Source organism: Zonotrichia leucophrys, chromosome 4 (assembly GCF_028769735.1).
Source record: "Zonotrichia leucophrys gambelii isolate GWCS_2022_RI chromosome 4, RI_Zleu_2.0, whole genome shotgun sequence".
In the NCBI taxonomy this organism is placed as follows: domain Eukaryota; kingdom Metazoa; phylum Chordata; class Aves; order Passeriformes; family Passerellidae; genus Zonotrichia; species Zonotrichia leucophrys.
In genome coordinates this window covers 51,228,195-51,243,115 of record NC_088173.1, presented here as the reverse complement: position 1 = coordinate 51,243,115, position 14,921 = coordinate 51,228,195, and the positions used below count along the sequence as shown (strand labels likewise).

Genomic DNA, 14,921 nt, shown 5'->3' with positions numbered 1-14,921 from the left:
GAAGATTTTCCTTTCCTGTGCCTTTGACTTTTAACTTTCCTAGGAGAGATTACAGATGAACAGCTTGGGTATGAGAATTCTAATTGTAATACTCATTTAATATCTATATATAGTAAAAAATAATCTAATATCTATTCTTTCTGAAGTTCAGCAACGTTCACCTGTTGTCCTCAAAGCACATTAATCAAATACCCAGATAAATGTGATTGTTCCCTATTTAGTCCTGTGAAAACCACAGCAAAGAGATCTTAAGTGACTTGACAAGTGTCATATCACCCATCAGCAATAGAAGTAAGAACAGGAAGCAGATCAATGACTAGCCTTGTATGGGGGTATATTCTCTGTCAGCAGAACAGGTTTTGAGCACAAAAAACTATGTTGATTGAAAACACTCCATTGTTTTAGAATTACAGAAATTATGCAGTGTTTAACCTTTTATCATCTATTAGGATTTTCCCAATTCCATTTCAAATATCATGTCTTTTATATATATGTGTCTGCCATAGTTTGATTTCTTTCCACTCAATATTTTCCCTGTTCCTATATTCATTCTAGACTGAAATGTCTAAAGTTTGGACTGTAATGATTTACCTATCTAAAGCATTAGTTTAAATTAACTAAAAAAGCACCTTGTTTTTCAGTGTATCTGAAAAAAATGTTGGCAGAAATGTATAGAAAATATTAGGGAAAAAATCCTGATTCATTAAGCAGCTGGCTGAAATCAAAGAGATAATGATGGAGTGCCCTTAATGCTTTTACAATTTATACCATATTCCCTTAAGAGTCTCTGGAGTTAGGCAGAGACAATACATCCCATCATTATAACCAGGGGAATTTGTGTCAAGCAAAAAATTATTTAGGAAACCAAATAATAAAAGACGTTGCCATTATTCTTCACCTATTAATGGTAGATTGAAATTCTGGAGTTTTACAGGAGTGCTGCAGAAAAGTTGAAGGGATGTGGAAGGCTATTTACTAAGAAGCTTTACTTTTACAGTTTCTGGCATGTTTCCAGATGGATTAACAGTATGCAAATTTGGATTATTTTTAGTACTTCAGAATTGGTCTACTGCCACTGTTGGTAAGTTGATTTCACTTCATATTAATTAGCATGTTTGTTGTGACATCTTGCTTACTTGAGAAATTCTGTAACTCTCTAGATATATTTCAAAAAGACTAAGCAGGTTTAGCACCATCTTAATACAATTAATTTGCTCAGAAAAATCAAATTAGAAGCATCACAAAACTGCAGTTTGTGACAATTAAATATAAGTAATAAAAAGTTTTAGTGTCACCAGGAAGGAGGCAGGCTAAGAGCATTACACTTGTCATTAGTATACAGAAATGCAAAGCAGGGCTTAGTAACTCCCCACACCTATTGATAGCAGCCCAATTGAAAAGCCTGCAAGAAGATAAGACTTTCCAATGGGTATTCCCAATTGAAAATGTGCAGGAATATACTAATACAACATAAAATAAGCTGGGGAAAAAAAAAAAAAACTGATGTCAGAGAAGCATATCGGTTCCTATGCTGGCTCAGCAGGGAACCTACAATATTTTAACTAGTCCAAAGTTCTCATCCTTGTGAGCTGATTTGGGTGGCATGGGCAGCCCAAGGCCTCAGTTACAAAAGAAGTACACTCTGGGAATCACCCATTAATGCCACAGAACTTTGACCTTCAATACCACTCCTTTCACTTCACTGTAGTCCCAGCAGGCTTGAACAGGCAATTTCTGTTCCAGTCTCCTCTGCATTTACCTGTCTAGTTCTCCTCCAGTCTGTCTCAGACATAATCCCCTTCTCCTGCATGGGATACAACCCAGCGTCTTCTCTGCTCCTTGCTCCCACCTCTTTCCCTCTTCAACCCTACTGGCCTTCCATCCCAATTGTCCTCATCTCCTTCCTCTCTGCTCCAGCAGTCTTCCTCTTAGTCTCCCACCTCTGCAGCATTTTTCTGCAAATACCAATACTTATCTTCCATGGGGTATCAAAATCCCCTCTGGCTGTTAAGAAAGTGAATCAAGAAAATCCTCTTCTGCTGCTGTAGCCGTATTTCAGACCATGCTTAGTTCAGACAGAATCATTGACAAGCTTAACTGTCAAAACCTCAAACAGATCTCTAGCTCAGTATATGCAAACTGAAAATCTTCAGAGATGCATGGATTTGTAGATGCATGCATCTACAAATCTAGAGATATTCTCACCAGCATGCCAAAAAACATATCCTTCCTGACAAAGCAGAGTTCTTGTGCCATAGCCTGGAGGCTGTCAGACTCTGCAGTAAAATGAATTGTAAGCATTCAAACAGTCAAAAATTTATTTTCTTCACCTACAGGTTTGGATAGAAACTTTACAGGAATTGTAGTGAGTTTTCAGTAGAAAGTTAGCATTTATTCTGAGACATTCTTTATCTGTCTGGCCAAACAGACAAAACTGGCCCTCTCATATGATACTGAAAACTGGTTCCAGGGAATTGAAATTAGACAGTACCTTAATCTTCTATAAATAAACTCAGTTACTGCTCCAAAGTATAGATATGATTTTAAAGGAGCATTTTTTGGACAATTATGCTTCTCCTAGCTTCAGCTGAGAGTCTGATAACTCTTCTGCTTTGCTGCTGGAATAACAAACATGTAGAAAAACAAACCCAAGGCCAAGCTGCCGACAGACAACTTCAGCATCTGCATCATCCCACTGGTCATCACAGACTGTGCCCCACTGGCCACCATGGTAAACTTCCACTCTTCCTTCGTGGGCATTGCTCCCACCAGCCAGCCGGATCGGAGTGAGGGCAGGGCCTGGCAGCAAACACAGGGTATAGAACAGGTCACTCATGTCCTAAAATACCATTCTGATAGTAAAGAGGGAGGAAGATGGCTTAATGGTTCCTCTGACATCACTCAAGAAGCACATTTTCTTTTTTCTACTAGATGGAAAACCTGAGAGTAAAGTGAGTTCCTTTATGCTCCACTCTCACTAGCTGAAAAAGCTTACACATACAAGTAAGCATATTGATCTTGAATTACCCAAGTGTCACAGCATTCACATACACTTAGTGCTGTAAGGCCAAATACTGAACCAGTCAGGAGAGCTACTTTTCTACAAGTAAGAGCAAAATTGGGTAAAGTCTGAAGTAAGAGGTAAAAATTATGTGATGGACACAGAAATTAATCCTTGGGTTTTCTCATTCCATTAGAAAATGCGGTCAGAGCTGTGAAATCTCTTTGACTGTGGAGTTTCAGTTGAATTGTGCAAGTATTGTTCCCTGCTTGCATCCAGTCTTTTAAAATCAGTAGCTCTCTTCTGGTGTACCAAGAAACTGTCTTGAAAGCATCACTGCTAAATAAATCTAGAATAATGGAAATAGTTTAAAGCCATATAAAACCCCATAATTGCTGTGATGTGAACCAGGTTATTTTAAAATTCCACCATATCTAACATCCAAATTATTTAAATTTGAGTAATATTTGTGTAACTTTCCAGCCAATTAATTCTACTATTTAATTCTTGGTTATTTAAAAAAAAAACCAAAACAACAGTACTGAGGTCATTTCTCCAATTTCATATTAGTGTATCACTGATGGGGGGGGGGGTTTTATAAATATTTTAAAGGCTATTTGCAATAGAACCTGAAAAATGTAAAAGCATTTATAATTTTCAGTTTCTTTAGGCAAAACTCTCTTGTTTTCATTCTTTAATTTGTCTCTTACCTTGAAAAGATTCTCCCCTCTACTCAAGAATTTTCTAAGACCAAAATTTTCTTTTAAAAGCCACTTAAAAACTAAGTAGGAGAAGAAAGGCAGCACAGAACTGGCTGCAGTCACATGTTTTGGTTTCAGCTGAAGAGATTGGCCTTGCCAACTCCCCAGCACTGCCTGCCTAGCCCCACTCGAGGCACCACTATCTTACATCTGATAGTATGTCTGCCCATTTAGTTAGCATCTTGATTAAAATACTATCAAATACCTTAAAAACATTAATGATACTTGTTTTCCTAATAATATAAGTTTGACATTAAAAAAAGTGGGGAAACTGTCTTCATTTTACAGGCAGAGATTCTTACTCTTTCTCACAACCTACATCTGAAAGAAACAATTTGTTGTTGATTAGGAAGGGTAAAAAGTTGTTAGGCTAGGTGCTGCTTGAGGTATTTGGAGCAGTTAATAATGCAATTATTCAATCTGTATAATCTGTTCCAAGAAATCTCAACACTTTTTCTCATTTAATTACTGTAATTATTACAACTTCTACTTAAATAAAACAAGGACTTGAGGAAAACATATGTATTTTTTTTTTACCCAGGGAGGAGCTACATGTGACAGCAGCTGCCATTTTTTGAGGACATGTCCCATCTTGCCAGGTGTCTTTTTCACATAACAGTATATTTTCTTCATCACCACGACAACGCACTTCACTCCAGAAAACAGGAATAAGGCCTAATCCAGAAAAGGGTATGTGTTTTGCTGTACCTTTTTCCCTGTAAAAATAATCAGGATAGGATATCAGAGTGGGAGGGCGGAAGTGGAACATTTTCTCATATATAAATCTTGGAGTAGAAAAGAAAGGGCTTTCTTCAGTAGTGTAAATTCATCACATTTTCATACAGTTGACCATTGTCTTCTGCACAAAGAAAAGTAACAGATGTGACCCAGTTCTCACCATTTTGTTGTGGGATATTTTAGTACAATGACTGTGTTACTGCAGAGCCAGCTACATTCCTGCTCTCCCAGTTCTTAACTACAAAAACTACACAGACTCCACAGTCCATAGGTGAATCTATAGTACCAGCCCACTATAGTTACACTTCCAGGAGGGGTAATGCCACCAGGTCTTTGTCCCTTATTCTGTCCTTTCCTCCATGCAGACATACCATGCTCTGCCCATAAATGCCTTGTATTGTGGCTGTGATGATGGGGCAGTGCCACCACCTCACAGTCCATCAGATCAGGCCCCCATCCATTTTTCTCAATTCAGCCATTCCCATCCACCCAGAACATTTTATAAACAGCTCTCTTTCCTTCTCATGCTGGATCTACAGCAACACTTATAGAGCCATCTTCTCTTCCTTGCAAAGCACAATGAAGTTAAAACAAAGCCCAAACATGGTGGTATCAAAGGAACAGATAGATGTAGCACCTGAAAAGCACCAGTAATGCCTTGTGAGTTCACCTGGTGGTACAGAGATCCACATTTCTGTGAAACATTCAAGACAGCTCCAAGTTTTAGCTGCTGTTTGCTTGGAGCTTTTTTGGCCTGGGTTTAACTTTGAGCCATTTCTGTTGAAAAGACAAAACCATTCACCCATATTGCTGAACTACTTTTGCTAACAGCAGCCTCGTTCAGCTGAAATGTTCAGGGTATAGAGAGCAGATAGGACTCACATGAAAATGAGGGAAGGAGCCACTGCACGTAGACAGCTGAAGTCATAAGCAAAATCACAGCCTCCAGATGGCTGAACTTTTATCTCATCTAATCCTTATATTTTTATAAGTTGGCATGGTGTGTCCAGATTAGTATTGAACATTATAAACCAGCTTAGATTTAGTTCTGGCTAGCAGTCTTAAAAAGTGGATTAATCATTAGGAATGTCACAGTGCAAGTCTGCTTTAAAAGCCCCTTACTGCTTGTAGCAAGCAAAACCAGTGCTTTGGTATGTGAGTGAAAGAAATGTTAGAAAGGCAATAAAGGCAGACATTATGCTAAAGGGTGCTGTTGATTAACTGCATTCTGGCAGCAGTGGGAAGTGGTCAGCAAGGACAGTGCAGGGATTTTCAGCCTGTCCAGTATGGCTGTAGCTCTAAAGTGTTGCCATTTGCCAAAAACGTAGGATGAGTTCCAGGTGTCATTTGGCATACTACAATGGGTGATTACTAGGATAACCCATTACCCCTGAGAATTAGGAATTTTCCTGTGATTAGGAGCCCATGTAGAGTCTAATCCTGGCTCCATTTACATTGTTATAGATTCAATAACCTAACTGGAGCTGTTAATTTACACTTAGATGTGTGAGATCAGGATCAGACCACGTAATTCTGTCCATGTGGACATCTCCCAGATGTCCAATAGAGCAGTTTGTTGAAGCTTGCTACCCTGTTCACACATTTCACTTTGAAAGCAAAGCATTTGCCACAGTCTGCTCCTGTCCAGATCCTATCTTCAGCTTTCTGAGGAAATACTGATTTCCTCTTTGAAGTGTAATGCAGCTGAAGCCAGCAAAGTATTCTGGGAAGAACAACTTCAGCGTTCAAATACATTCAAACAGAAAAAAAGCAATCATCACAACACAAAAAGCCCCCAGGATTTAAAAAGGAGATTGTCCTTTATACTGAAACATCATGAAAATGAGTTGACTGGTTTTTACTTGAACTGAAACTTACCCAAGTGCAAGCTGTCGACATACAACTGTCGCGTCATTATTGTCCCAATGGCTCCCACAGATTGTTCCCCAGATTCCATTCAAATAAACCTCCACTGTACCTTCAAACTCATTCTTGCCTCCCCGGAGTCTCACTGACCCTGGTTACCAAAAATTAAAAATAAAACAATTACATCTCCAAGATACTCTATTGCTTGGTTAATGCATCCCACACAAGACTCTGAACTTCATTTTCCCTGAGTTCTTGTTTCATGGATACTGAGCTGTTTCCAAGAAACATTCTGGCACACCTAACATTCTCATATAGTGATACACAAATTAAGAGAACCCTTTTTGTACATGAGGAAAGCATTATTCTCCCCATACTGAAACTGCATCGTCTTTCTGATCCTTCTGATGCTATAACTTAAAGATCTAACAAAGTACTTATAGACATAATTATTGAAATGTGATTTCCTCTACCCAAATTGAGCAAAACATATATATGTATATGTGTGTGTGTGTGTATATATATATATACACACAGTGTGTGCATATGTATATTTCTATTTGTATAAAGTATGCTGTACTTTTATCTTTCACAAAATTCCATTGACATTAAGAGAATCAGAAAATAACCACATGGACTGCATAGCTTTTGCTCTGCCCCAAGTTACATTCTGCATATCATAGATGACAGCAGTTCATTTTAGCCAAAGAATGCATTTGTTCATACTTTTCTCAGACAGAAAAACACTGCATGTAGTTCTATTAATTCATGAGAGGTCTTTACCAAACTCTCAGACAAAGCAAGCTAAAAACCATAAGGAATTGTCTGAAAGTAGTGGGAGGGAAAAAAGTTTTTCTTGAGAGCTACAGAGCACAGAAATCCAGGAAAAATAGCAGATTTTACATTTTTGTATTACAGTAGTTTTACTTAAGATGTCAGATGTATCTACTGTTGAAGGTAGCCAAGTGGCCCTGGCAAAGATGGGAAAAGCTGGTTGTAGGGATAGCTACAGAGAAACAGAGAAAATCATGACAGAGCAGTAATTCAACAAGAAACATTTCTGTTAAATTATCAAAAACAGCCCAGCTATATTCAGACAATTCATATTGTCTGAAATTCCAGTTAATCCATCTGCTTCTGTTCTGTGATCTACTTAGAAGCTACACCATCATCCAGTCTGCAGGTGTTTAGCAGTGGGATGGAGATAGTCAGTGTTTGTGCCTCTCATTTCATTGTGTCTGTGTTCATCTTTGTGTAAATAATAATAATAGGTAGATCCACTTTTTCTTCTCAGCCTCTGTCCTGGGTTTAGTTCAGTGTATTTTATAAAACCACAAAGCCAAACAACTGCCAAATAACTGAAGGAATTAATTAACCTCATGTTTGGCTTGGCATGTTCCTTTTTGCCTCCTATTTACTTTCTCAGCAGTAACTTACTGTGCAGTAAACTACAAACAACATTTATCTGACTCATGTTACAGAGTGAGCTATCATTTTGAGAGAGGATTATTTGAGTCAAATATAACTATACTGTTGACATGTTGCACATCATTTATCTGTCTTTAATTTTTTTATCTTTGTATTTTTTCTGTATGTCACAGACAGACAGAGTTTGGAATTCTGTTTATTTCTGCTCTTCACCAGACTTTTGTATAGACTATTATTTTCACTTGAAATATCAACTGCACTCATAGCAAAGTGATTCCTGACATACCAGAAAGCGAGTTTGAAGATGTCATCTCCAAAAATAAGTATATTTTAGTGCATGATTGCTTACAGTGCTGCATGACACCTACTGAAATCAATACAGTGCTTCCTGAGTACACATTACACAATGTTTCTATTCAAATATTTGAATGAGGGAGTACTTGAAGAGTAAAATTTTCTTCTAAAGTCTCCATGGCAGAATTTGGCTCACTCCTCTTTCTGTATTTACAGATTTCCCAATGACAGTGGTGGAAGAACTTAGTCACATAAACACAGCAAAACACACAAGAGGATTGCTAAAGGTAATTTTGTAACCAATTTTAAATATTCTTGATTTTCACCTGATAAACTAATATAGAAAGAAATAAAAAGAAAGCCTGTTTTTACATGTAGGTAATATTAAACCTGTCATTTAATAGAGGCAACCAAATATAATGTACATGTACTTTGAAGTATGTATCAACCTCTGTCATATGACCAAGTCATAATTATATAGCAAACATATCAAAGGTACTAATGAGAAAATTATTTCTCTGTTGTTTACTCAAAATGTTGTGGTGTTCAGACACCTGGTAGTTATATTACCAGATCAAGAGATACATTAGTTACAGTAGTGATACCTCATAAAACAGAACCTCAACATCAAGACTTTCATTACAGTAGCTTTGTTTTTCTTTCCAGTATGTAAAACTCTTTCTTCATGATGAAACACAGCTCTGTGTTTCCTGTGTCAGTTGATCCTAGGGAATTGCAGGATAACAGCATGATCTGCCATGGTGTGTGTTTATGCTGCACTACCAGCTATCTCTTTTTGTGCTAATATTTTAATTGCAAGATAGTCAGTGTTTGCAGTGTAAAATTGCCAGGAAACACTTTTTCACTTCATAGGAAGCAAGAAAGCTAATATTTAGCATGATTGAAAGGATACAGGTTAATTCTTATTTTCACTGGTTAAGTCTACTGCTGTTCCAATGTAACACCTCAAGCACCCAAACACATCTCAGGGGCTTCCTTTGTGCTGCCCCTGGAGCACAACTCTGCAGAGGAGTGTCTGCATTCCCTCTTACAAAACATGTCTGCCTTAAGTGTATGCACTGGAGGCTCTAGGTTTCTGGAGTCAGAGGTACAGTAGCACCTCAGATTTTTAAGCATAATTTTTCAGCTCTTTTAGTTGCTGAACAAAACTATAAACCATTGGGAGTAGAACTAATGCAGTAGTATCTACTCTTTCTGCTCTCCACCAGTCCAATATAGTGTCAGACCTCTGCTTAAAGTGAGTATCAAACCTACCCTGCCTCAACACAAAGCTGAACAACAGGGAACAGCAGCACCAGGATCCTGCCCATGGCTCTGCCCTCCTCAGCTCTGGTTAGGAAGAGGGAGGATGAGGAGAGGTGATGTGACCCCACAGTAGTTAGAAACAAGGGCACAGGACATAAAGCAGGCCTGTGAGACAGCTCTAGACATATACTGTGCTCTTAGGACAGACTTCATTCAGCCCTTTATCAAAAAATACAATCTGCTGTCTTGACAGAAATGCCTTCATTTATAAAAATGAGTATAAATACTCAGAAAGTATGTATGGATTTACAGTAATTTTGTTTTAGCTGAGGTTACTGACGGTCAGTTCCTGTTGTTTACATACAGTCTAGTAATTTTAGTTGTCCTGGTATCTGCCCAAGTCAGACTCTTTCCTATCTGCTATCACTTGAAAGGAGATTAAGTTATACTTGCAAATGAAAGGAAGTAAGGGTATCCAGTGGGTGCTGCTGAGACTTGCTCCAGAACACCTGCCATATAGGCTGAAGATGAGACACTCAGGGAGAGGAAAACCACCCAGCCAACTTTTAATTAACTCAGAAAAGCAGAAGAGCTTCAAAGGAACTGCACTGTTGTGCTTGGCCTCTTTTCCTATACATTCTCATGTGCAGAGTTGCTGGGTAACTTCAAACTCTGTTTTATTTTTTATGTTTCACTGGGAATGAGCATTGTTACTGTGTGGTTGAATTGCAAATAGGATGGGAATCACTTCCACTTCTGCTGTATGTGTTAGTGCTGCAGCAGTAGTGTTTATGATGTTGGCTAAAGGTGTGCCATAGTTTCTTGGTATACACTGTCCAAAGGTTTGCAATTTGGCTGTAAATGTAGGCTGGGAAAATAGGAATCAGAAGTAAAAATTGCTTGTGCATTTCACCCTGGTGCAGCATGCTCTGAAATGGCAGATTTAAACCAAAGCAAAAGTAGTAATTTCAATTTTGGAAATCTGTAAAAACAACAAATATTTTTATTTCTGCACTAATATTCAAGGTGCTCCAATGTGGAACAGTGCTTCAGAAAGGCCCTGCACTGACTATTCATCTCAGTTGTCTTGGAGTCAATTAGGTCAGTCCAAACTGACATCAAGTGTGAGGGTCTCCCACTGATACATGCTCTGTATCCCATGGGATCACACTGTTACTTGCAGTATTTAAAGTACATGGGGAGGATCCATAATACATATAAAAGGGTCTATCCCAGTTTCAGAATAAAACTAATTCACTGGTTTGTATGAGGTACTTGTAAAAAACTGCATGTAGCACAGGTAAAACCTAACATTGGTTCAAATCAATGGAAACTTCCCTTCCAGGATCAGGCCTGACTAAACTCAAATAAATTAATCCTGTTACCTTCAGCAAAATTATGCATGGTGCTCACTGTGATCAATGAATGCTATTGTCTATCACTTTCCTGAGCACTGCTCCTAGACTAAAATTACAGTTATTTTCTCCAGGCATTTTAACCTTGAAAAAGGGTGCCTCCAGCAGAACTACTTTTTAAGAACTGTTTTGAGGATCAGTAGCAGTATTGCATACTCAAGGATTCTTATATTAGAACTTTCATAAATATTGTATACACTGAATGTGTAATGTGCTGCATTGGTTCCTCTGCAGCACTGAGATCCATCATGTCAGCAATCAGTGGTTTAAAGCTCTGACAATTCATTCCAATGACTGGAACTGAGCAATGTAACAGGCTCTGAAGGACTGCAGTTGTCTTATGTGGGCAGAGCTGGAGAAAATGAGGGATCTCACTCTGTGCAGCTCAGGTAAGAATGGTTCCAGAAGAGCTGCTTCTTAGAACGAAAATATGGGCATTCATGTTCCACTTCTAATCATAAGCTATTGGAAAAAACCAAAGTCCCAGAAGTCATTCCATCAACTGCTTGGACTATACTATAACAGGTAGGGAGAATAATCTAGTGTTTAGATTATGAGTCTGAGGCTTGAGTCTTCTCTCACAAAAGTTTAGTGAACCTTTATGTGATTGACATTAGTGGAATCACCTTTTGGTAAAAGTAATTTTAATGGAAAGGGTCTAAAGTCAGGCCTTCCTGGAGATGTGTACTTTATTTCCAGTTCTGCCACTGACCTCTGACAAAGGCACTTAGCCTGTTTTGTATTGGTCCCTCTTCGTAATAGAAAAGCAAATAATTAACCTACTTGATTCAAAGTGCTTTAAATGAGATGTGGAACAACATAGCATGAACAACATATGCACAAAGCTGTAACCATGTGCCACACAAACACTGTGTGGCAGCACCTGCTCCCAGGTACTGAGCTAGGCCTCGTTCTTGGAACCTGAGTACACCACAGGTAAGTTGTTATTAGTAGCAACTAAAATACTAAATTGTGGTGGATGTATACGGCCTCTGTGTAGAGAGTATGCTCATATTCATTTATTATCCTCTCTGGTATCCTTGGTTAATTATGATAAGTTATATGTATTTGTATTTCGTTTACTTGCTTTCAAGGCATGAATAAGTAATGTTACCCAGGTATTTTTAGAAGGAAGGAAATGAAAGACCAAAACCTATTAGTTTAAACAGTAAAACTGATTTTAGTCTAGTACTGTACAGTATAATTGCAAAGGTGCTTTAAAAATATTTCATTGTCACTGTTTAAATATAAAACAATTTAACATATGCATAAGGACAAAGTTTAGCCAATTAACTTTGCAGATAAGTTATAATATTTAAGCTAGACAAACCCAGAGATTTACAGGTAAGCCTTTGAATATGGTATTGTATTTAGTTATGGCAGGTGCCTAACACTGAGTATGGGCTTCCTTAGCCCAGGTACTAAAGCAAGAGGTGTAGTGAGTTTCTCTCTGAGCAGTCTGTCTCTCTCTCTCTAGCTATAACCACATCATGACATTGCCTCACTGGCATCTTTTTGCCTCTTGTAAGAAAGGAACATACTTCGGGGGGAATGTTACAGTAATCTTTTATTTCTGGACAAATGGCTTGATTTGTGTCCATGTTCCACCTTTAGCCATCTCACAAACTCTCTAATTCTTTCATCTTGCCCCACAGAGGCTTTTGGGCAGACATTGGCCCTGGTGATGCCACTGGAGTTTACCACCAGTGGCATGTCCAACAGGAGCAGATGATCTGTCCGTTACAAAGTATTGGCTATTGTTCAGTAGCTGTGTCTTCCCTCTTAGCAGGGGCCAACCTGGATTTCCTTTTTCTGGGGGAACAAAGCACCATTCTGAAAAGACTGGAGAAGCACAGCTAAACCCAAATCATGTAGTATTTTAGTGGGTTTTTTTGCTTAAATCCCCTTCATGCTGAACTTGGAAGGGATTCTGAAACTTACTAAGCGCAAGATTGGGTTCTTAGCAATAAACTACTGTGTTCCTCACTATTATATTAGACTAAGTCCTCATAAAGTATTTTGGGAACCAGACTGAAGAATTCTAAGAAAACTATTAATATGCTGGGCTAAATTAGAGAAGCAACTGTGGTACCCTCACTGAAAGTGAGATCAGTTAAAGGGCATGAAGTCTTCTGGGTTTTTTTCATCTGTGAATAAAAGGTATCTGTTTTCTCCATGCCAACAGCTGCCTGGTATTCTTCGCAGAGAAACATCTGTACTGCATAACATCATTCTGTCTTCTTGAAGGAGTAGATTTGACTTGGAACACAACTTAGGAAGCTGCATTTTTTGATGTGCAAATGATCAATAGGGACCTTGGTGCCTCCATATCCTCTTCATGGGGTATTTTCTACCAATACATATAATTGTTCAAACTACCTTGTTTTTCACACCCCTTCTATGGGTAGTGTTGGAAGAGAAGGATAAGAATCCTTTTCAGTCATCTGAAAGTAAATTAATTTTAAAAAACCCTCACAACACAAAGTCAGCTTTCTCAGTGAACAAAAAAGTAATATTAACAATCAACCTCCTTGCTGACTTTGTGCTATTACAAAATATGTAAAAGGAAGGACAATGAAGCAGGGAATTTTAATTTTCATTTCAACAATTATGCTTGGTCATGTTTAGTATAGCTATAGATAGGACACAATTCTTATTTAGGTAGAAGATAATACCAGAGCAATGTGGGAGAAAATGTGAAGTCACTCAAAACCAGACTGTACATCAATTTATTTAATGCCAACACTGATGAAATGTAAAGCTGATCAAGTGCTGGATGCAGAAATTGCTGTTCAGTCCTTACACATTGAAAACTTCCACTGAAGTCAGTGGGAGTTCATCTGGGAGTGTGTGAGGGGAGCACAAGTCTCTTGTCTCAGCTCACGATGTTGTTGAGCACCAGCACTAACTTGTGAACCCCATTAAGCTAAGATAGGGGGCAAAGAAAGTCATACTGTGTAAACATCTCATCTTTGGAGCCAGGCATCCTTCTGTTTCTCTTTCTGCCACTTCACTTCTGCAGACAAAGGGTTTTCCCAGTAAGTGAACCCGGTTAAAAAAAGGAATGCCAGCCAGCCCTGACAAACTGAGCCTGCTGAACGCTTATGGCGCAGCTTTGAAACGCTGTTCACCTACCCAGTATTAGAATAGCGGAGAAACAAACCCAGGCGGGACCTTCGTCTTTCCGCTGCATCCTCTGATGCACGAGTTTAACTCTCCTCTGCGAACAGCTTTGGCTGTCACTGGCAGACGGTGTCCGTCCCCTCGTTCCCCGTTTCCTCCAGCGGCAGGGAACCGGTCCGGGATGGGAGAACGCCGCCGCCCGGCCAAGGCTCTCTCAGTGTCCGTCTCCCCCCGCGTCCCTCAGCCCCTCGCACTCTCCCGCTCCGCCGCCACCCCTGCCTCGGGCTCGCCCCCTCCCCGCTTACCTCGCTCGCAGTCAGCGCGGCCGCGCTCCGCCGCGCCCCGGCCGGCTCCGGCGGCGCAGCCGGGTCGCCCCTCGCCGCCGCCGGGTAGGGCGCAGGAGCTGCGGCGGCCCCGCGGCGCCCGGCCCGCCGCCCCCCGGCGCGGCAGAGGGGGCGCCGCCGGTGCCCAGGGGCGCTGCGCCGCGGGGAAGCCCCCGGCGGGGCAGCCGGCGGGGGGCTGCGGGGCGCGGGCGGCCGGGAGGCTGCCGGAGACCTGCCCCGGCCCGCGGGCTCCGGGGATCGCCCCTATCACCAGCGCCACCACGAAGCCGGCGAATGTCATGGTGCCAGTCCCGCCGGCTTGGGTCCATCTCCCCCTCTCATCGCGCCCAGGATGCGAGGAGGGAAGGCGGGGCCGCGGCGTCCCGCTAATCCCCCTCGCCGCACACCCCTGCCGCCCCCCCCGGCTGCTCGACCCGCGGGGGCAGGGCGAGCCGGGCGCGGGGAGGCGCAGCCCCGGCGCTGCCGGCTCCCTACCTGCCGCAGCCTGCCCAGCGCGCCGGGGAGCGGAGCGGAGCGCCCGCCCGGCCGCGGGCACGGCCCCTGGGGCAGCCCCGGCGGGGTTTACAGGGGGTGCGTCCCCCGAGCCCGGCCCCGGGGCTCCCTCCCGCTCCCCCGCCAGCCTTGGGGCTACCACCCCTGTACCGTCCCTCACCCTCGCCGGCGTCCCTTCGAGTTCTGCTCTGCC

The 14,921-nt window shown here is 41.1% G+C and overlaps 1 protein-coding gene across 1 annotated transcript in view; it reads right to left on the bottom strand.

Annotated features, from left to right (window-relative positions):
- PRSS12 (serine protease 12) overlaps positions 1 to 14,647 on the bottom strand; it is a 33,443-nt gene extending 18,796 nt beyond the window's left edge. The window contains exons 1-4 of the mRNA XM_064711657.1: positions 14,198 to 14,647; positions 6,379 to 6,517; positions 4,300 to 4,478; positions 2,649 to 2,799 (exon numbers count right to left, since the gene is read on the bottom strand). Of these exons, the coding sequence (XP_064567727.1) occupies positions 2,649 to 2,799; positions 4,300 to 4,478; positions 6,379 to 6,517; positions 14,198 to 14,516 (788 nt within the window). The 5' untranslated portion in view covers positions 14,517 to 14,647. The remainder of the gene's footprint in view (positions 1 to 2,648; positions 2,800 to 4,299; positions 4,479 to 6,378; positions 6,518 to 14,197) is intronic.
- Between the last annotated feature and the right edge of the window lie 274 nt (positions 14,648 to 14,921).